The 22281-nt window shown below is 42.6% G+C and overlaps 1 protein-coding gene across 9 annotated transcripts in view; it reads right to left on the reverse strand.

The window, feature by feature from the left end:
• Positions 1–22281, reverse strand: part of BICD1 (BICD cargo adaptor 1) — a 144380-nt gene that overhangs the window by 76037 nt on the left and 46062 nt on the right. For all 9 annotated transcript variants that reach the window (XR_015945896.1, XM_035126582.3, XM_060279954.2 and 6 more), the window contains exon 3: positions 1522–1734. Coding sequence is in view for 8 of the 9 variants with exons in the window: in XM_035126582.3 (XP_034982473.1) it covers positions 1522–1734 (213 nt within the window). In the remaining variant the exon portion in view is untranslated. The remainder of the gene's footprint in view (positions 1–1521; positions 1735–22281) is intronic.

The following is a 22281-nucleotide window of genomic DNA, read 5'->3' on the forward strand; positions in this document are numbered from 1 at the left end:
TTCTTTCTGTGAGAGTGAGTGATAGAACAGGATGTGTCTCGAACTCAGTAGAATAGAACAGGATGCCTGTCAGCTCAGTAGAATAGAACAGGATGCCTGTCAGCTAAGTTAGAATAGAACAGGATGCCTGTCAGCTAAGTTAGAATAGAACAGGATGCCGTGTCAGCTAAATTAGAGTAGAAATAAGGAAGTATAGCCCATGCTTCCTAATAAGGTTAGCTTTAGAATAGAGAGTGTAGATTGGTTAATGTATTAGAAATGTGTCTTTCTCTGATAGATAGATTGTAAGCCAAGCCTCTAAGGAGGGGCGGCAGCAATAGGGTTATAAGCCTCAGCTTGTGTGTGGATCGGGGCTCTTCGCACCACTCAGGTCGTGGAGCCCGCCTTTGCAAACGCGTTACAATAAAGAGGAAGTGGTAAGACTTACTTCGGTGTCTCCTTGTCTGATTGCAAGTCCACGCAAGTGACTTCTCACATTTCCATGTGGTCTGCCACACTCTGTGTGCACTTTTATTATCTGCTTATCAACAGGGACACAGGTGGCACTGTAGTCTAAACCACTGAGCCTCTTGGGCTTGCTGATCAGGTCAGTACTGTAGTTCGAATCCGCTCAATGGTGGTGAGCTCCCATTGCTCTGTCCCAGCTTCTGCCAACCTAGCAGTTTGAACACACTCCAGTGCAAACAGATAAATAGGTACTGCTGTGGCGGAAAGGTAAAACAATGTTTCTGTGGGCTCTGGCACTAAGAGTATCCCATTGTGCCAGAAGTGGTTTAGTCATGCTGGCCACATGACCCAAAAAGCTGTCTGTGGACAAATGCCGGCTCCCTCGGCCTGAAAAGTGAGATGAGCACTGCACCCCATAGTTGCCTTTGACTGGACTTAACCATCCAGGGGTCCTTAACTTTTACCTTTAGGTAAAACTCAACCATCCAGGGGTCCTTTACTTTTACCTTTAGGTAAAGGTAAAGGGACCCCTGACCATTAGGTCCAGTCGTGACCGACTCTGGGGTTGCGGCGCTCATTTCACGTTATTGGCCGAGGGAGCCGGCGTACAGCTTCTGGGTCATGTGGCTAGCATGACTAAGCCGCTTCTGGCGAACTAGAGCAGCCCACGGAAACGCTGTTTACCTTCCCGCTATTTATCTACTTGCACTTTGACGTGCTTTCGAACTGCTATGTTGGCAGGAGTTGGGACCGAGCAACGGGAGCTCACCCCGTCACAGGGATTCGAACCACCAACCTTCTGATCAGCAAGCCCTAGGCTCAGTGGTTTAACCCACAGCGCCATCCACGTCCCTTTACCTATCTGCTTATTGCTAAAATGTTGTGGTATTCTGCTTAAAGAGATTAATTCATGAATTGATCTAGTTTGGCACAGCATTGCCTTCATTCAGATGGAATCTAAACAAACCTGTGACTACTTTTAATTGGCCTAAAATAGAAATACATTGCTACATTTTAAACAAACTGTAAGTAGAATCCAGTCTACATCCCACACCACTTCTTAACCGGATTTACCTCTTTTAAGTCGTGCACAAGCGCCGTCAGTCGTTCATTCTCTGCCTGAACGTTGGTAACAACAGTCCTACTTTGTTTCAATTCATTCTGCATTTCCAAAATCTTCCCTAGGTAATAGGCTTCCTTTGATGCAGACTCCTGGAGGAGTGTCTCCTCACGTGTCTCACCATCTTCAGCTACTTTGCGGTGTACTGAGAATGACTGTCCAAATGCCTGCAGGAGTAAAAAAAAAAGGACTATTGAAATGAAAAAATATAAATATGTCATTAGAGATGTGCTGTATAATTTGAGAGACTAACTGTCACTATATAAAATGCTACTGAATGGAGGACTGTCATTAGAAATGAGAAAATAATCTGAATATTAGCACCAGCTCTCAGACAGATTCATCTAAACCACCAGGTGATATTCCAGGTGCAAATGTTCTTTTCTTTATTTTTCATCAATAGAAGCATGATATCGAATTAAATTCATTGCTTTGCTCTTATTTATACCATATCAAGATTTTGCTATATTTTACATCTGGCATCATAGTCAAAAGGGGGAAATATTTGGAGAACTTTATTTTAAAACCATGCTTGGAGTCTTGCAATTCAACATTAAATGACTCTGTCTGCTCAATAATGTATCACTCTAGCTGCCTTATTCAAGGACTGCAACGTATTAAAGAAAAATTGTCAGCAAGCTGCTGGACTGATTTGATTTCAAAAGAGTAAGTTAAATTTAAAATAAGAAATCTATTATTTTTGACTCCATCAAAACACCATACAATGTGGCAACACAAAATGGTGATGAATTGTATCTTATTTTATTAGAAAACACCGACTTGAATTAAACACAACTATTTTGGTTATACAATCTGCATATGATCATAATTTGGAGTTGCCAGCATAATGTAGAGGTTAGAATGCTGGATTAGTGCTGGTAAGACTTAGGTTCAAATCTGCACTCAGCTATGAAGCTCACTTGATAACACTGGCCTAGTCACTATCTCTTAGCCTAGCCTATCTCCCACCTTGAGCACCTTGTAAGGAAGGATAAGACATAAACCAAATAAATAATCAATGGCAGAAGCCAAGCAAAAGATATCCCATACAAACCAGTGTGATCAATTAATTACAGATTGAAAATGCATATATTTCTTAAACGGGTGTTAAGAGATTCCCCAAGCAAACTCTATTAACTGAATAATTGCAAAACAGATTTTTCATAAACAAGAATTACAATGAAAACAATTAAAATCTGTCACACTTGCAGAACTAGATTACACCAGGCTGGAAACTAAGTTCTGAATATCTTACAAAAAACAGGTGAATTCTCTTTGAAACACGCCCCTCTACAAAATTTAGACAAACATCATCATATGGTTTGAAAACACACACACACACATATTCATAAATATGTTTTTCACCTGCATATGTAGAGTAAGATAGGTGGGGTAAAAGTAATTTAGTAGTAGTAGTAGTAGTAGTAACGGTAAAGGGACCCCTGACTGTTAGGTCCAGTCGCGGATGACTCTGGGGTTGCAGCGCTCATCTCACTTTACTGGCCAAGGAAGCCAGCGAACAGCTTCTGGGTCATGTGGCCAGCATGACAAAGCCACTACTGGCAAACCAGAGCAGCACATGGATACGCAGTTTACCTACCCGCCGGAGCAGTACCTATTTATCTACTTGCACTTTGACATGCTTTTGAACTGCTAGTTTGGCAGGAGCAGGGACCGAGCAATGGGAGCTCACCCCGTCGCGGGGATTCGAACCGCTGACCTTCTGATCGGCAAGCCCTAGGCTCTGTGGTTTAGACCACAGCGCCACCCATGTCCCTTTTGGTAGTAGTAGTAGTAGTAGTAGTAGTAGTAAACATTAAACATTTAAAAAACTTCCCTATACAGGATTGCCTTTAGATGACTTGAGGGTTGGATAACTCCATACCCTCCAACATTTCTCCAATGAAAATAGGAACATCCTAAGGAAAATGGGACATTCTGGGATCAAATCAGAAATTGGGACTACTTCTTTAAATTAGGGATGTCCCTGGAAAATATGGACACTTGGAGGGTCTGCTGTTGGTATTTCCAGAAGACACTTGAGCAGGCCTCCCCAAACTTCGGCCCTCCAGATGTTTTGGATTACAATTCCCATCATCCCCGACCACTGGTCCTGTTAGCTAGGGATCATGGGAGTTGTAGGCCAAAACATCTGAAGGGCCGCAGTTTGGGGATGCCTGCACTTGAGTGTTAAAACTAACTTACTAACATTGTTAAATTTCAACACAACTGGGACTTTTAATGTTGATTTCAATACTCCAAGTTGTTCATCCATAGCAATGACCAGAGGAGGAATGGGTAGTGCCAGGGAAGAGGCATCAGATGGTGGTGCTCCTGTTTAAACTTGACTGTTATTCTTAGGCATTAATCTTATGTGCTATGATCTATGCATAGCCAGCATGAAGTAATGGCTTTGCCAGTGGCAGAGATAAGCATGAGAACAAAGGAACTAGCTCACTCCAAAGATGGACTTTGGCTGAACTCTGCATGACCTCATGAACATCTGTATCAAAGACTATGTAATCTTGCCAGGGGGCTTCTGCAGACACTATATACCGGTAAGGCCCCAGCTCCAGCAATTCAATGGTACTTCGGCCATGGGGTTTCCAGGAGCGCCTGGCACCTCACACTGGCCTGATAAGGGGTGCCGTCAGTCATTGTAGTTGGGGTCCCCCATGGCAGGAATGATGGATGTCTGAGGTAGCTTTGCAACTTTATCTTTAAGTATTCCGTTATATCCTTTAATTATCTTTACTTTGTATATCAGCACCTGTTTCTGTTGCTTATTATTTTAGTAATTAATAAAGCTTGCTTCTGCTATTTAAAGGTTTGTTGTCCTCTATTTACTGAGAATCAAAAGAACCTGATGCTTAGTGGTTGCTCCTGACCGGGGTAATTATTGAGCAGGCAGGACAGAATGGTCGCTGGGAGAATGCCTTCATCTGCCCCAGATACAACAGTATCTCCCATATTGGTCTCTACAGCCACAGCAGGCACTGTAACCTTCCAACTGTTTGACTTCACCTCCAACGTCGAATTCCTCCATTGTCTCCCAGACAGATGGATGTCAACAAGCTATGAATGTTTGTAACTGGACACCTTAATATCAAGTACAGAGCTGGGTCTTTATTGACCGAAACACTGTTAAGATGCACCACAGTTAATTAATCCCTAGACACACATCCCGGGATGGTGACATCCCGGTTCTGTATCGTCTGATAGCTTTGCATGATGCCAGTCTGCCAGCAATAGCAGCTGTCGCTTCTGTAGCAGTGCCAACACGAGTGCAAAGTCATAATATGGCTTGTGACACAAGTAAGCACCTCAGAACACCACCACAGCATCTTACCCTACAACATTTATTTAAAAGTGGTAGCTCATATTGTAGCCTTTTTCAGCCCTCTTCCGTAGCCGGGTATGCTGCGTTGCTCCCGGGAGGGAGGGAGGAGTCAAACGGACACCGAGGTTTCTTCCAGAGAATGAGTTTATTTCTCTCTCCTAGGCTTGGCAGAAAGGCACCGTGTGATAGTTCACAAAGCTTATATCCCCTTTTAGTCCCTCCTTCCCCCCTCCTCAGGAATCCCCAGAAATAATACTGATGCATCTAATGCACGTAAAGGGTCAAGGGTTACATCTTGAGTATATCAATGTAAAGCTCTCCTCGACCTAAGTTCAACCCTGGTACCATCCTTGCACAGGGGTGGAAGTCCTGTCTCGCAAGGCCTACAATATGAGCATGCTAATAGTCAATATGCTGAGTAATTCTCTTAATTTTAACCTATATAATTAAGCTACTATATCTACCTCCCAGGCTGCCGGGTTGTCCCTGCAATGGTGCTGTTGCAGCATGTTCTCCAGCAATGTGCTGATACCATAGTCACCAGCCTTCTAGCCTAAGTACAAAAACTGAGTGACTGGATGGATTTAACTGGTTGACAGCTATGGATAATAAATTATTTTACTGTTTCACAAAAATATATATACATTCAAGTCACAAGTTAGTGAGTTCCTGTTAAACATGCTTTAAAAAATATCCCTGTACTTTTTCCTGCTGCTTGATAGCATAATAAAAACTGTACCAAGGAAGAGTTAAAGAGAAATGAAAGCGAATATATCATTTTTCCTTTAAACAGTAGTTTTAATGCATATTGCCTTTTGAATATGTAACTACTAGAGTACCACTGAACTGCTGGAGTGGCTTTTTCTTAGAGTCTGCCAAATACCTCTCAATAATGCTAGAGATTATGCATGCACACATATCAAGGGTATAAAAAATATCCATATTCTGAGAGCATAACAAAATTCATGTAAAAAGCTGGATTTTTGCCAAACAGTTAAACTATTAACTGTCTAGCATGCAAAGGTTTAATGAGGAAACATATCCTTACATTTATGATCAAATCATTAAAGGAAGTTTTATGTGAAAGTTAGAAAAGAGAATTGGCAGAGGAAAGAAAGCTACAAAAATAACATTAATGTTTCTCAATATTATGAATAAAGTAAAATTGTTAAAAAAAATTTGAAGGTCCAACGTATAAATCTTCACTGTTCACATTTCAGTATTTTCTCAAAGTAGACCTCCATTCAAAATGTCACATTGCCATGGATCACACAACATGCTAGACCATGGCTTGTTTATCCAAAGTGTATACCACCATATCATAAAACAGCAGGGCAGTACAGAACAATAAGCATACAATAAAACATAATACACTATTAAAACACAGCACAAAATAATTAAAATAAATGGACAATCAAGACCTGGATAGGCCTTTTGGCATAAAAATTTATTCAAGGACATGTGAATGTCAAAAGCGAGCATGTCTGCTGGAAGAGTACGCCACAGTATGGGAGCATTGACATAGTTGGCCTCTAACATGGGGGGAAACTAGCACTAGTGCTCTGGATAACCTCGCTGACTGAGTTGGGATACTAGGACTTAGGCAATCCTTAAAGTATACTGGATCCAAATTGTTTGGGGTGTTACAAGAATTTTGAGGTCACACATATATCATAAATGTTCATATATGTACCAAGCAAACAGTACAGGAAGACAGGCCTGAAAACCATTTTTGACTCTCCCAAACTGACCAGAATTAAACTGATATCCATCTTGTTGTAGGAATTCCCCCCCACCCCACTGAATCACACACAAACATTTCCACATGACTAGCAACTTGGGAGCCATAATCCTATAAGCCGGAGGCTCTGCCAACTGGACATTTCTCCATCAATGGTGCCAGACTGCTAGCCATCTCATTCACAATGGAAGACTCCTCCGAACAAAACACAGTGATCAACTCTTACGAAAATGTTAATTTCTCTTTGTGTTTAGGAATTCACACCTGGGAGGGGTGAGAGGAGGACTAGGAGAGGTGTCAAAAGTGCTCAGATTTCTACCTTGAACCCTCCTTTTTGTGAGGTATTGATTACATAGCTGTGATGTAGGAATGATTGTATTGGGGGTGTTTCTTGGTGATGGGAAAACTGATAAAAGTGGAGGTTCTCTTTTGTTCTGGGTTCCTTCCTTGTTCTCCTGTGTGAGGGGGAGGACCCTGTTGCAACAGCAAAAATAAAGGCTTTGCTTCTCAAACTTCTCTGGTTGGCCTCTGTTATATTCTCCAACCGATGGAGAACCCAATAAGGGCTCTTGTGTACCCCATAAGGGAATAAGGGCAGATTTTTGCTTATTACAGGGGCTTTTTATATCAACACAGGAGCTTTAAACTTGGTCCAGCAGCATATGGACAGCAAAGGTGTCACAAGCTGTCAGTCATCTGCCCCCCATCAGAAGTCTACTCTCTGAATTCAGCACAATCTGAAATGTCCAGAGCAGCCCCAAGGCAAGTGTCACATAGAGAGCATAGCAGTATTCCAGTCTTGAGCTTACCAATGCAGGTTACCAAAACTATAACAGATAGCTCTATCTGGGATTCATGCCAATATATTCTAAAAGGCATGGGAAGCATTTGAATGTCATATCTGGCTTCCCAGAACAGCTGTTATAAAGGGAAAGAAAGTATCTACCTTTGTAACACACAGAAATTCTTATATTCTACTGGGAACAAATCTATTAGTCCAAGATGAGTTATATATTTTCTTTTCATAGCAAATTATACTCCTAGTATGGAAGAGAAACAGGACCACTTATAAACGCCATCTCCAACTCCTCGAAAGATTCCATCAACGGTGTCTCCGAAAAATTTTACACATCACTTGGGAAGACAGGCGAACTAATATCAGTGTACTGAAAGAAGCAAAAATCACCAGTGTTGAAGCAATGATTCTTCAACATCAACTTTGTTGGACTGGTAATGTTGTGCGGATGCCTGATTATCGTCTTCCAAAGCAACTACAGTACTCTATTCCCAACTTAAAAATGGAAAGCGTAATGCTGGTGGTCAACAAAAGAGGTTTAAAGACTGTCTCAAGGCAAATCTTTAAAAATGTAGTATAAACACTGACAACTGGGAAACACTGGCCTGCGAGCGCTCCAGTTGGAGAACAGACTTTACCAAAGGTGTCATGGGCTTTGAAGAAACTTGATCTCAGGACGCAATGGAGAAATGTGCTAAGAGGAAGGCACACTTGGCAAATCCACATCGTGATCAACTCCCACCTGGAAACCAATGTCCCCACTGTGGAAGGAAGTGTGGCTCCAGAATTGGCCTCCACAGTCACTTACGGACCCATTGTTAAAATCGTGTTTATGGAAGACAATCTTACTCGGCTACGAGTGATCGGCAAAGAAGGAGAAGAAGGCATAGGCTTTTGCGAATGGGACAGTCCACTTCATCAGTTGCTTCTTGTTGTTGGCATCTGTTTGTCTTGAGATATTGGGTGCGTGGAGTGGAATTCTAAATACTATTTTCAAGTGCATAAAATTAGTAATGGGAAAATGCTACTTAAAATATTCCTTATCTTCAAAAAACTTTTATTTGAAACTGGCATCACTACAAACATGAAACACACTCTCTTACACTTACTGATTAGCTGCATATGTTGATTAGCTGCATTTTCATTTTAACCATTTTTTACTTTGGAAAAAAATGATGCATAAAACACTGTCTTCTTAATATAGCAAGAAAATATAGTAAGAAAATTTGTTTTAGAAAATAATTGAACTGGAGCAAACGCATAGAAAGTTGAAATGGTAGTAGACACAGGCCATGTTCACACATCACTTAATGTGCACAAGAGTATCATGGGGGACTTTGTCAAAAGCTCTACTGAAACCGAGATACACTATGTCCACAGCATTTCACTAATCCACCAAGTTTGTAATTCCATCAAAAAAAGAAATCAGAATACTCTGGCATGGCTTAATTTTTAGAAACCCATGCTAGGTCTTAGTAATCACAGCATCGTTTTCTAAATGCTCACTGACCAACTGTTGAATTATTTGCTCTAGGACCTTCCCTGGTATCAATATTAAGTTCACCGGTCAGTACGGGTAGTTTCCTGGGTCTTCCTTTGTCCCCTTTTTGGGGAAAGATGGGACAACATTGCCCAATGTTAGCTGTATACCACTGATATGTATACATGCAGCACTTATTGGGCTTTACTTTCCTTGTGAAGAAGTGTGCATGCACACGAAAGCTCATACCAAAATAAAAACTTAGTTGGTATTTAAGGTGCTACTGAAGGAATTTTTTAATTTTCCTTGTGAAAGTATTCAAGCTTTCAAATTATTTTTTGAAATATTTTTGATTCCCCCCCCCCAAAAAAAAGAAATTCTGGGAGTGAATCCCTCTCCCATTATCCCTCAGATGACCAGCAGGTAAAATGGAAGAGGTGGTACATACAAAAGCCGTCTGAAACACATGCAAATTTGCTACCTGGGCTTTATTTTGAAAACAGCCCACCAAGCAATGCTCTTTTATTAAAAACTAAAATGCTAACATAGCAACATATGCTGAACACCTAGAAAACACATTTTTCTGCCTACCATTGGTTTTCTGCTTCTGTAAGAACTGTGCAATTAATTTAGAATCTTCACTACTAAATTGTCTACGTTCCAGACAATTTTACAAATGGAAGCACTAATTTTGTGCTTCTCGCTCTGTGCATGCTTTTCTATCATCAATATGTATCAAAACCATTTTTATTACTTATTTTTCCTAATGCAATACTCATTCCTGATTGATGAATAAAATATAAAGCCTGCCTATTTTGCTAGGCTTTTGTTGGATGCAACTGGATTTGGGTGATTAGATCAGTGAATTGTGACTGGTCTCAATATTAGTAGTTTAGTGCTGTTGACTATTTGTAGCTGCATTATTGGTTTGAACAGTTATTATTTTTAAATCAAATGTTGCTCCTTTTTATCTGTGCATGCCTTGTGCATGCCTTGTCCCCTGAGATGCACCAAGTGAAGTATTTTAAATATACAAATAAACACAGTTTGGGCGTAACCCAAGTAGACATGTTTACTGTGCACTGGATACCACATGTTCCATTAATTATGTTGTTAATCAATAATTATGGAAGTGAGAAACTTCATTCAGTTCTGACAATTTAATTCATATACACTAGATTCATATACCACTTAATCATCAAAACCTCTCAGCAGTTTATGTAAAATATAAGGTACACATTAAAATACTGATAAATACCAGTCAGCTCTGCTATATTATAGTGATCAAAAACTCCAACTTTAGAGTCAAAAAATATTTTGAGCAATTCTGATTTACACCGTTCAAGGCAATCCTTGAACATGGTATGTACAGAATAGACAAAAAGGTCAGAATAATAGCTCAGATTGTCAGATTTACTCACAAATAACCTTCTGGCCAGAATTCCGGAAACTGGTAATGAAAGACTGCTGGCATGTGTAATGTAACTAGAATAATGCTAGATATGACATATGAGACTATTAAACTTCATAAATAATTAAACACAAAGGTAATAAATCCACGAAACCTGAAGGTAGAATGTGTTATGACAAGGAAAGTGAGGAAGGAAGAAGATCTGTTTTTTGTCTTTATTCTGATTGCCACATCACTCTTCTTTAAATAGCATGTACCTTAGCTTGATACCAGTTTACCTTGTCTGAAAAATGCACGTCCTTTTGTTTTGACGGCCATCATATGCTTTTCTGGTGGCAATGAGGTATTCCCCCCCCCCAAAGGAGAGTAGATGCTGTTTAGTCATCATAAGGTGTGTTTGTTTAGTCGTTTAGTCGTGTCCGACTCTTTGTGACCCCATGGACCATAGCACGCCAGGCACTCCTGTCTTGCACTGCCTCCCACAGTTTGGTCAAACTCATGTTTGTAGCTTCAAGAACACTGTCCAGCCATCTCGTCCTCTGTCGTCCCCTTCTCCTTGTGCCCTCCATCTTTCCCAACATCAGGGTCTTTTCCAGGGAGTCTTCTCTTCTCATGAGGTGGCCAAAGTATTGGAGCCTCAGCTTCAGGATCTGTCCTTCCAGTGAGCACTCAGGGCTGATTTCCTTCAGAATGGATAATTTTGATCTCCTTGCAGTCCATGGGACTCTCAAGAGTCTCCTCCAGCACCAAAATTCAAAAGCATCAATTCTTCGGCGATCAGCCTTCTTTATGGTCCAGCTCTCACTTCCATACATCACTACTGGGAAAACCATAGCTTTAACTATACGGACCTTTGTTGGCAAGGTGATGTCTCTGCTTTTTAAGATGTTGTCTAGGTTTGTCATTGCTTTTCTCCCAAGAAACAGGCGTCCTTTAATTTTAATTAACAGGCGGCCTCCCGGGTTGGCGCCCAGCAGCGCCGCGCGGAGCACCGGATCGAGGAAGCGGCCTGCAGGGTCGGCGCCCAGCAGCTCCGCACGAAGCACCGCCTCCTCAATCCAGCGCTGCGCTGCTGGGCGCTGACTCTGCAGACCAGCTCCTTGATCCGGCACTCTGCAGGACAGCTTTCTTTTGGGCAAGGAGTTTGCAAACAGTTTAACAGCGCAGCCCTGTCCCTGCCCCTTCGGAAGCGAGCCCTGGACCGCTCGGGGGGCCTTACTCCACTTCGCGCGAGGAGTGGGGGGCCCTAAGCATTGCCGTTTTCGGTGGCGCGTGGGATCCGCGGGCAGGGGACGCCTCAGCTCTGGCGTCTCTCCCCCGGGCTGTTTCATTGGCAATGGGGGATAGAAGCCGCATCTCCCCCGGGAGCAGGAGAAAGGGCGGCAAGGCGAGAGCCGCCCGCATGCCCCGGCTCCGCGAGCTCCTCAGTGGCTGCGAGTTTCTGGCAGCGCGATGCCGCAGTGGCTGCTCAGTCTCCTGCTCTCTCCCGTGTCCAGCACCGGCGCAGCTGGGCGCCGACCTGGCAGGCTGCCTCCGGGACCCAGCAGCAGCAACACTGGCTGCGGTAATTACAGTAAAAATCACAGTAAAAAAAAATTAAAAGACACCCCCCGAAAATAAGCCATAGGCTTATTTTCTTGGGTAAAATAAATAAATAAATATAAGGCGGTGTCTTAAAATATGGGAAACATGGTAGAAATAAAAAGCTGATACAAAGGCTTAGTGCACGGGTTTCAAACACAAGGCCCGGGGGCCAAATCCGGCCCGCCAGACCTCGTCATGTGGCCTGCCGAGCGCCCCAGCCAGCAGGACCTTGCTGCTGAAGCGCCGCGCCGACAAAGAGCCGACAAAGCGCCGACAAACAGCTGGGGCCTGGGGGGGGTAGAAAGGCGGCCGGAGCAGCGCTGCGTGGAGCGCCCCGAGCCACAGCAGAAGGAGGAGGCAGCTTGCCGGGTCAGCGCCCAGCAGCACCGTACGGAGAGTCCCGAGCCTCTGCGACGCAGCAGTGCTCTGTAGCACTTTGAATCCTGCCTCCTGCCACGGCTCGGCGCCTGGAAACGGCTACGGCTGCTGCTGCTGCTGCAGCACAGACAAAGCACCCAGCAGCGCCGCGTGGAGGAGGAGGAGGATTCAAAGTGCTACAGAGCACTGCTGTGTCCCAGAGGCTCGGGACTCTCCGTATGGCGCTGCCGGGCACCGACCCGACAAGCCGCCGTCTCCTCCTCCTCTTGCCACACCTCCTCCGCCTCCTGCCGCGGCTCAGCCTCATGAACGTGCAACTCTGAGGCTTTACGCACATCTCCTAAAACAGACACCCGCTGCCTCACGCTGCATGGGAAATGCTTTTTGCCCCTGGGTCCCTTCGCGCTCTTTTCTGGCGCTGAATCAAGGCGGCGACCCCCCCTTCCCTTTCTTTCTTCCTCTCTCTCGTTCTTATTCTTTCTTTCCCTCTCCTTCCTTCCTTCTTTATCTCTGTCTTCTCTCCCTCTTTCTTTTTCTTTCCTTCTTTATTCCCTTCCTTCTTTCCTACTCTTCTTTCTCTCCCCTCTTTCCTTCCTCTCTCCCTCCTGCTCCCTCTTTTCTTTCTTTCTTTCTTTCTTCCTTTCTTCCTTCCGTCCTTCCCATCTTTCTTCCTCTCCCTCATTCTTATTTTTTCTTTCCCTCTCTACTTCCTTCCTTCTTTCTCCCTTTCCGTCTTCTCTCCCTCTTTCTTTTTCTTTTCTTTTCCTTATTTCTTACTCTTCTTTCTCTCCCCTCTTTCCTTCCTTCCTCTCTCCCTCCCATTCCCTCTTTTCTTCCTTCCTTCCTTCCTCCCTCCCCTCCCTCTCTCTCTCCTCAGAAACATAGGATGCTGCTTTATACTTCTGGCCCTTAAACCCTGGAACCAGGAGAGCAGCTCCAGTGAGTCAACCTCAGCCAGTCCCTTTGGTGAAGGGTGGTGGCTCACTGGCAGAACATCTGTCCTGCATGCAGAAGGACCCCAGCATCTCCAGGTACCAGTAGCTCTGCAAAGCTCCTGCATGAAACCCTAGCAAGCCTCCACCACCCAGTGCAGTTACCAAAAATCATTTTTCAATAAATTGTACAATAATTGTACATTTGAATATCTACTTGCCATTATTCTGACTATGTTTCTGCTTTCAGAGCTAGTTATTACTTACATTATTACAAAAAAAAGTAATAATTGAATGCAGTGACAATAATTTATGATAATAAAGAGTGGACACATAGTGCTACAGATACAACCGGCCCTTTGAGGATGACCAAACTGCTGATGCGGCCCCCGATGAAATTGAGTTTGACACCCCTGGCTTAGTATTTCAATTATCTTCGAGTGAGAATTAAAGCACCCAACTAGTAGCCTCAATCTTAAGTGCTTCCTCTGCTAAATTGCTTAAAGGGCTGGAATCTATGCAGATTCTTCGGTACCTTTCCACAGTCGCTACATGTCCTTACAACCCATACAGATGACATTATTTATAAGTGACACATTAATGTATGATAACATCAGTATTAACCTATCATTTATGAACAGCTAGAGTTGACAACATGATGGGCAAGGCCAAACAGCTGACAAGAGAAGCAAAATTTCACCAATTTCTCTACCTCTGTGGCAGATAATTCTACTGTGAATTCACATCAGAAGTGAATGAATGATCCAATCGCAGCTGATACAGAGATGTGGCAGGACGATTTGCTGATAGAATGTTTTGGTGGTTTTTTTTTAGAAAGAGTCAACAGGAACATCTTTGGTGAATGTTGACTATCAATAATTAAACTTATTTCTTCTTGTACAGTATCAGTCTTCCCATAGTGCACTAGTGCACCCTGCATACAGTTTGGGAATTCCTGCTCTAGGCTAAGCATGTCCATTATCTGGGACCCCAACGCTCACTCTGAACTGCACAACAACTAGAATAAACAACTTGCACAAACCTGCCCCAGTGTACATAAAAAGCAGTCTTGTATCAAATTAGACTATTGGTTTGTGTAGCTCAGTATTGCCTACGCTGACTGGCACCATCTTCCCCGGATTTCATACAGTATAGAGTCTTTACCAGCCTTACCTGGAGATGGCAAGGATTGAATCCAAGACCTTCTGCATGCAAAGAAGATGCTCTACCACTCACTGAGCTACAGCCCTTCCCTGATATTTGTATGACAGCATATATTGAACCCTCCCTGCCACTTACTAATACCAGTGCAACTCTAACTTACCAGAAACACAAGATACCAGCATGAAAGCTTCCGATTATTTTACTCAAAGAAGCAAGAGACACCTTCCCACTCTCAACAGAGCTGTCAACAGCCATTCTGTAGCATCAGATGTGCCAGACAGGGATGAGGGGAGAGGAAGTACCAGCAGCAAATCATTAAAGAATGTGGACTTGTCCCAGCTCAAGGGAACACTTTAAGACACATCAGCTCATAGACCCAGTTCAGGGGGAGGTATTTGTTATATTTCAAGACACTCAAAACAATTTGCTTCTTGACAAATGGGCTTCTGCTTTAATCTACTGCCCAAATAAAAAGCTTTCCCTCACTACTTTAGCCAACAGACATTTGTCAGGATTAGTCTAAGAACAGACAACCAGCATCCTTTATGTAGTAGTGCTTAGGATTTATCTATCTCAGATTCTTGGGGCATAGAAATGAATTATTACGTTTTAATTCCATGGGCAAAGATAATCTTCATTGCTTTAGAATGCCTTTTACCACTTCCCAAAGCCTTGTAAACAGGTCAGATGTGATCCTCTAATATTCCTGAACAAATGAATTTTCAGTCTCATTTTAGCCTTAATCATAGTAGAACCAAGAATTTCCGCCCTCCCTTCCCCACAGGTGGGCGGGGTTTGCAGCACCGAGCGGGGCTTACCTGGGCGGGTGCCTCCCACTGGCTCAGATTGGCCTTCGACCCGCCCCCGGCCAGGTAGGACAATGGACGGCCGGACGGGGGTGGGGCTAAGGCCAAAGAAAAGAGGCTGAGCCTTTTGGCCAGGCCTCACTTGGATTTTTCCTTCCAGGATCACCCACCCACCCTCCCTCAAATTAATAATTTCTTGCCTCCACATAATTTCATCCTAAGTCAGCGGTCATCAAGTTAACAATATTTTTCCTTACAGACTAATATTTTGCGTTCCAGGTCAGCGGGCGCTGCTGCGGTCGTAAGATGGTTGCTGTATTCAGAAATGGGAAGAAAGTTTCCCTGCATTGGCAGGTTTTGCCTTCCCCGTAGCATTTCGTTACAACTTTGGCGGTTTTAGGTCTTGGCAAGGTATCCTTTAGTCTATCATCAGGTTTGGGGGGGGAAGACTCCCTTCCCATGCGGCGGCGCTTGCAGGGCCCGGCAAAACCGGGAGTCCCTGGCCCTAGAGCGGTGGCATGTAGGTCAAACTCCTGGGCCGAGGTTAGTGGAAGGGCATGCTGTGTAGGCTTGCGCTTTACAGTCCCTTCCCACTGTACCTCATCAGCCTGCATATCCTAAGCCAGACGGGCTGAGAGGGTTACCTATGCCAAGGCCTATGCCAAGTTTCCCACTTCTGAAGCTCAATAAAGTTGTGGCCAATTTGAACCCATACTCTGGTCTCTGGTCTCATTCTTTGTGGGGAAGGCGTAGGCACCACAGACAGGGTTTAGCGTGTGTGTCCGCAATATACTGTAGACCGGGGTAGTCAACCTTTTTATACCTACCGTCCACTAATGCATCTTTCCTGATGGTAAAATTTCCTTATCGCTCACCAGTGCTCGATGGAAGGAGGATTCAGCTTGTGCCGTAGAATCCCCTACCGCCCACCTAGAATCCTGAGACGCCCACTAGTGGGTGGTAGGGACCAGGTTGACAACACCTGCTATTTACACTTGGGCAGTCACTCTGATGACAGATAATTCAGACATTGGTGTATAGTTTACTTTTGCTAAAGCTACAACTTATCCATACTTCCTCTTGCCCACTGCTTTACCCCAGGAAAAACTGCTCTTCAGCATTCAATCAGAGCAAACAGCAATTCTGGTTTTCCGTGGACTGTGATTTGTTCCAATTTAGAGCTAAAGAGCGGGTTTTCCCTGGGAAAGGACCAGAGCAAGGGCAAAACACCTTGGATCAAGCCTAGAAAGTACAGGAGGAAACTGTTCAGACCCTTGCTTTCTCAGCATGGGACTGTAACCAGTGGGACTACCTGCCACTGTACACTGACTAACAAAGCACATCACACCAAAGCAGCTTTTTGTTTGTCAATGAAAAACTGAGGGCAGTATTTAATTATTTTTGTGGTAGCACAAAGGGATTCATCCCCACCTCCTCCCCCAAAGTGAGCCTTGCATACTTCTGGGGAAAGCTCCAGAACAGACCAGGAAGGCACAGAGGAAGATGAGGAGAATGTTCTGCTGTGAAAAATCCATGTTCTGATGGAACGTTCAACGTAGTGCTATGCTGAAAACAACTCTGACTTTTTAGGAGCTGGATTTTCTTGTAAATGATTTACTGCGACGAAAAAGAAGGTCCTCCCTCTCTATGACTAAAAAGGCGCCACAGGAATCCTGGGGGGAAACCACCCTCCCTCTTCTCCTTTCGCCTAAAAATAAACCCCTGTTACTTGGGTTCCTTAGTAAAGAGAGTCTTCCAGCTTACGTGGCCTGGTATCATGAGAAACTCTAGGCTGTTTGACGGAATAACCTCCTGCCTACAGTAAAGGGTCTCACTCAGTTTGATTCCCCACTGCAAAAGTTTGCCCTTTCCACTCTGGCAACTTTGTAGCACCCCAGGTTATCCTCCTAAGCCTCCTCAGTGTAACTCTAAGACACAAACCGATGCCTCTATTCCCGAGGTAAGTTTTGTCCTCTATAGAGCCACCACTTCTGTGAGTTTAGATACCCAGCTGGAACAACTAAGCACATCCACTAACATTTAAGAAAGCTTTATTTAGACTAGATGACTTTTAAATGCGTAATGGTATCATGTGTACAGGTTCTTAGATCATATTCATAGTTTCACTTAACAATGGCTAGATAATATAATTCAATTAAACTCCTCAGAACACTTTAAGATCTCCTACGCCTACCCACACTCTCCCTCGCTCCCACAACCCTCTCTCTGAATTAACTGCCTCCCATTCCTTTTAAACTCCTGGCAGTCCCGCCCCTCAGGAATGGAATGTGTCATTTATCCAGGAGGTTGGGGTTTAACTCTCTGCACCCTGGAGTTCTTTTGCCCACCAGGTCAAAAGAATACTTCTTTAACAAGTATTTTGGGAGAAAATGCTATCATGACCACAAGCTTTAATCAATAAATAAGTGTGATCAATTAATAAAAATGTAAGTTAGAACTGTAGGAACGTTTATAATATACTTTAGTTTAATTGCAGAGTCAAACATTTCCTTACTGAGGTCTGCGCAGCAGCAAAACGGCTTGCTGACTCGTTAAGAGTCTTTCTTAGTTGAGAATCCCTTTTATCCCTCTTAAAAAACAATACACATGAATCTGTGTTATAATAAAACAAACTAGTTTACTGCCAGATTCATACTTAGGTTACAAAATAAACTATATGATACATATTAGTGAGTCTTAACAACTCCTTCATAGCATCTATCAGCAGCAGCAGCTTAACTGTTCAACGGCCCAAACAAACAGACACAGAGATGACATTTGGTCCTCCTTGGAATGTTGGAGTTGACTGACACATCCCACAAAAACTAGCTAACAGGGAAACTCAACAGCCTCATGCAATAGATACTGTTGGGCTCCTAAAAGTAACAGTACTCAGGTAAGGGAGTTTGGACCTCAAAGGAAATCCCCCCGAATGCCATCTCATACCGTAAGTACCTGATGAAAGAGTGCTAGCAGTGAACCAGCTATTCAACTTATGAATAATATATCTTATTTATTAATAGTAGTTAATTATGTTTTTCTCCCATATTCTTCTCTAAAAGTTAGCTAGCTACATGCTGAAATGGAAAAGCTTGTGTCTCATGGCCTCACCTGGTAGAGGATATCTGGATAGTTTTAGAAGTTATCTGTGTTGGCTACTTGCCATAAAAAAGCAATCCTTCACGCTTGCAAGAATGTTTGAACATGGTATGTCAGGGTCACTGAAGTATAATCCAAATAGATGGTGTGATTAATGTGAACATAATAGTACGTAAGACAGAACCATATCCCAGACCAAAGACCAAAGGTGTTGTGTATCAGCGAGCTTCATCTTTAAGGGTCTGTCTGTTGTCATGGTGCTGGTGGAGACTCTTGAGAGTCCCATGGACTGCTAGAAGATCAAACCTATCCATTCTTAAGGAAATCAGCCCTGAGTGCTCCCTGGAAGGACGGATCGTGAAGCTGAGGCTCCAATACTTTGGCCACCTCATGAGAAGAGAAGAATCCTTGGAAAAGACCCTGATGTTGGGAAAGATTGAGGGCAGTAGGAGAAGGGGACGACAGAGGACAAGATGGTTGGACAGTGTTCTCGAAGCTACGAACATGAGTTTGACCAAACTGCGGGAGGCAGTGCAAGACAGGAGTGCCTGGCGTGCTCTGGTCCATGGGGTCACGAAGAGTCGGACACGACTAAACGACTAAACAACAACAACAACTGTTGTCATTCTCTGAAGGGTTCTCAAAAAAACAGAAGGGACATAAGCATAATTAATCTTGCTCTATAGTTTCTCTTAGCTGTTGCATAAAATCTTTATCTTTCACCTCATCAGTGTTAATTGTGTACGGATCTGGAAAAGAACCCCTACTTTTGGCAGAACACTTCTACTGTGCATTCAAAAGATTTCTGGTCTGAAGAGTTTCCTTGCAGAAATAAGGAATGGGTTCCAACCGCATATACTTAAAAATAGAATCGACTCCAAATATAGCAAGAGATGATGTAAAAAAGTAGAACATTTAAATAAAGATGCTCTCTTGTTCTTGATCTCTCTTTCTCTCTCTCTATATATATATATGCACAAAAACAATTTGTAAATGTACGTATAAATAAAAAATGTATCCCTGCATCACTAGGTGTAAAAGCAAAAAAGAAGGCAGGCTTGTGGTGCTGACAGCCATGGCAAAAGCAGGAGCCAGTTCTTAGGCCAACTCGGGAGACAGACAGCCGCTACAGCATTGAGGAAGGGGAGTGAGGGGAGAAGCTTGGAGAGGATATATTTTAGAAGATTAGGATAAACTGATTTCTTGATACATTAGATTGTGATTATAAAAGATCTATTACATGAATTTAGGGTATTATTTTCCCTTTTCTTCCCTTCCCTCTTATTCATTCTAGTCCCGTCCCCCATTGTAACAATATCTTTAATGTTGTTCATATTTTTTTAAACATGGAATACCGCATTCAAAAATTGGATTTTTGGGAGCAAAAGAGTGAGAACCCCAGACATAGTAAATTACACACCGCAAGAAGAGATGGGATGGGGAATACCGAATTTAGAATTCTATTATGAAATATTCCAATTAAAAAATCTAATAGATATTGGATATAAAGATGGGATTAAATGGATAAGGCTGGAAAATGAAATAAACGAAGGAATAGGAAGGGAAGGGATATTTAATAGAGACATAAACACGGCTTGGAAGAAGACAATAGGCCCAAGGAAAACCGGGTTAGGAATTTGGAAAAAATGGAACATGAAATGGATGCCAATATTTTCAAGGTGGATGCCGTTAAAATATATGCAGACGGGCGAACAGGAACTTGGATGGTGGAAGAAATTAGAAGACCAGGGATTCTATAAATTAAAATATATGTTTGATGAAGAAGGGAATTTAATTACAAAAAAACTCAAACAATATTGGCTGAAAGTAGAAGGACTTTATGATTTCATAAAAAGAGAAAGAGCAGAGGAGACAATGAGGACAGAAATGAAAAAAGATATGGTGCTGAACAAAAGACAAATAATGGAGAAAGGGATAGCAGGGCTGATATATAATAATAATAATAATAATAATAATAATAATAATAATAATAATAATAATAATAATTTATTATTAAACACGGTACAAGAAATGATCTTGGGCTCCTTGATCACTGCAGATGGTGACAGCAGTCACGAAATTAAAAGACGCCTGCTTCTTGGGAGAAAAGCAATGACAAACCTAGACAGCATCTTAAAAAGCAGAGACATCACCTTGCCGACAAAGGTCCGTATAGTTAAAGCTATGGTTTTCCCAGTAGTGATGTATGGAAGTGAGAGCTGGACCATAAAGAAGGCTGATCGCCGAAGAATTGATGCTTTTGAATTATGGTGCTGGAGGAGACTCTTGAGAGTCCCATGGACTGCAAGAAGATCAAACCTATCCATTCTTAAGGAAATCAGCCCTGAGTGCTGCCTGGAAGGACAGATCGTGAAGCTGAGGCTCCAATACTTTGGCCACCTCATGAGAAGAGAAGAATCCTTGGAAAAGACCCTGATGTTGGGAAAGATTGAGGGCACTAGGAGAAGGGGACGACAGAGGACGAGATGGTTGGACAGTGTTCTCGAAGCTACGAACATGAGTTTGACCAAACTGCGGGAGGCAGTGCAAGACAGGAGTGCCTGGCGTGCTATGGTCCATGGGGTCACGAAGAGTCGGACACGACTAAACGACTAAACAACAACAACAAGAAATGATGAAGAATATAAACTATATTAAAACAGAAAATTATAAGGAATTAAGTAGAAATTTTTTGCTAAAATGGTATAGAACCCCGGCACAAATTGCATACATAGTAAAAGGATTTAGCCCCAGATGCTGGCATTGCGGTCGCGAAAAAGGATTCTATTCACACATGTGGTGGGAATGCAATCTGGTTAAGGAATATTGGCAGAGGATCATAAGGGTAATTTCTGGACTATTCCAAATAAACATAGAAATTAATAGGGACTTTATATTTTCAGGAATATTTGGAAATAATAAAGTAAAAAGTAACAATCAAGAGTTGTATAAGATCATGATTTTAGCTGGAATGGCAGTTATTGCTCTAGGATGGAAAGAAAAAGCTAAATAAAATATGGAAAAATGAAACGATTATGTTTTTGAATATGTACAATCAGAAATATTTACACAGATAGCGGCAGAGGATAGATGGGAAAATAAATGCCAAAAAATCACAAACAAATGGGCATTTTATAGGAATTGGGTAGAAAGGGGAGAAGCCAACCCGAATATACAAGCACGAATGAACCAACTGTCCACATGGTTAAAGATATGAAAAAGGAAGTCCTGATCAGGGGGGAGGACTGGGGGGAAAGGGAAAAAAGGCAAATTGTAAAGATACGTGGAATGAACTTATGCTTTTGTTATGTAAACCTAGTAAAGTAAGTAAGTAAGTAAGTAATGTTGTTCATATTTTGTCTTGATTTCAAAAATTAATGAAGTTTATTCTTTTAAGAAAACGGCAAAACAGGACGCAGTGCCCTGTACAACAGATTATAATTCTTGTTTTTATTCTTAAAGAAATTAATATACTGTACCACTTTTCACTTCAAGGAGAAATGCCAAGATGTTTCTTCTATGTAACTTCAAAAATATCCAAGAGACATGGGCGTAACCAGGACTTTTGTTGGGGGGACAGAACCAACGTGATTGGTCAGTTAGTTAGGTATTTCTATTGTTTTACTTGATCTGGGGAGTCAGCTGCCCCTCCCCCCTGCCCCCCCTTGGCTCCACCCACATCAGGAGGCCTTTTTGTCTCTAGGCTCTAATATATACGTGTAAGTTTAAAAGAGTAAAAGTAATCCCATGTTACACGATGTAATTGGAAGTGCATCCTGCTTCTACAAAGGTTGAATATTACTGGATAGATTGTTCATATAGCTGAATTCTTGCTGTATGCCCCGTATTTGAAAGGCTGAGAAATATCAAGACTTACGTGGGAAATTGCTCCACATAAATCATGACGTGTGTATTGCCACATAGCAATTACCATTTTTAAAGGTCATATAATATGCAGGGAGCGATGACTTTTATACAGAAAT

Source organism: Zootoca vivipara, chromosome 9, assembly GCF_965207765.1.
Source record: "Zootoca vivipara chromosome 9, rZooViv2.hap1.1, whole genome shotgun sequence".
Lineage (NCBI taxonomy): Eukaryota > Metazoa > Chordata > Lepidosauria > Squamata > Lacertidae > Zootoca > Zootoca vivipara.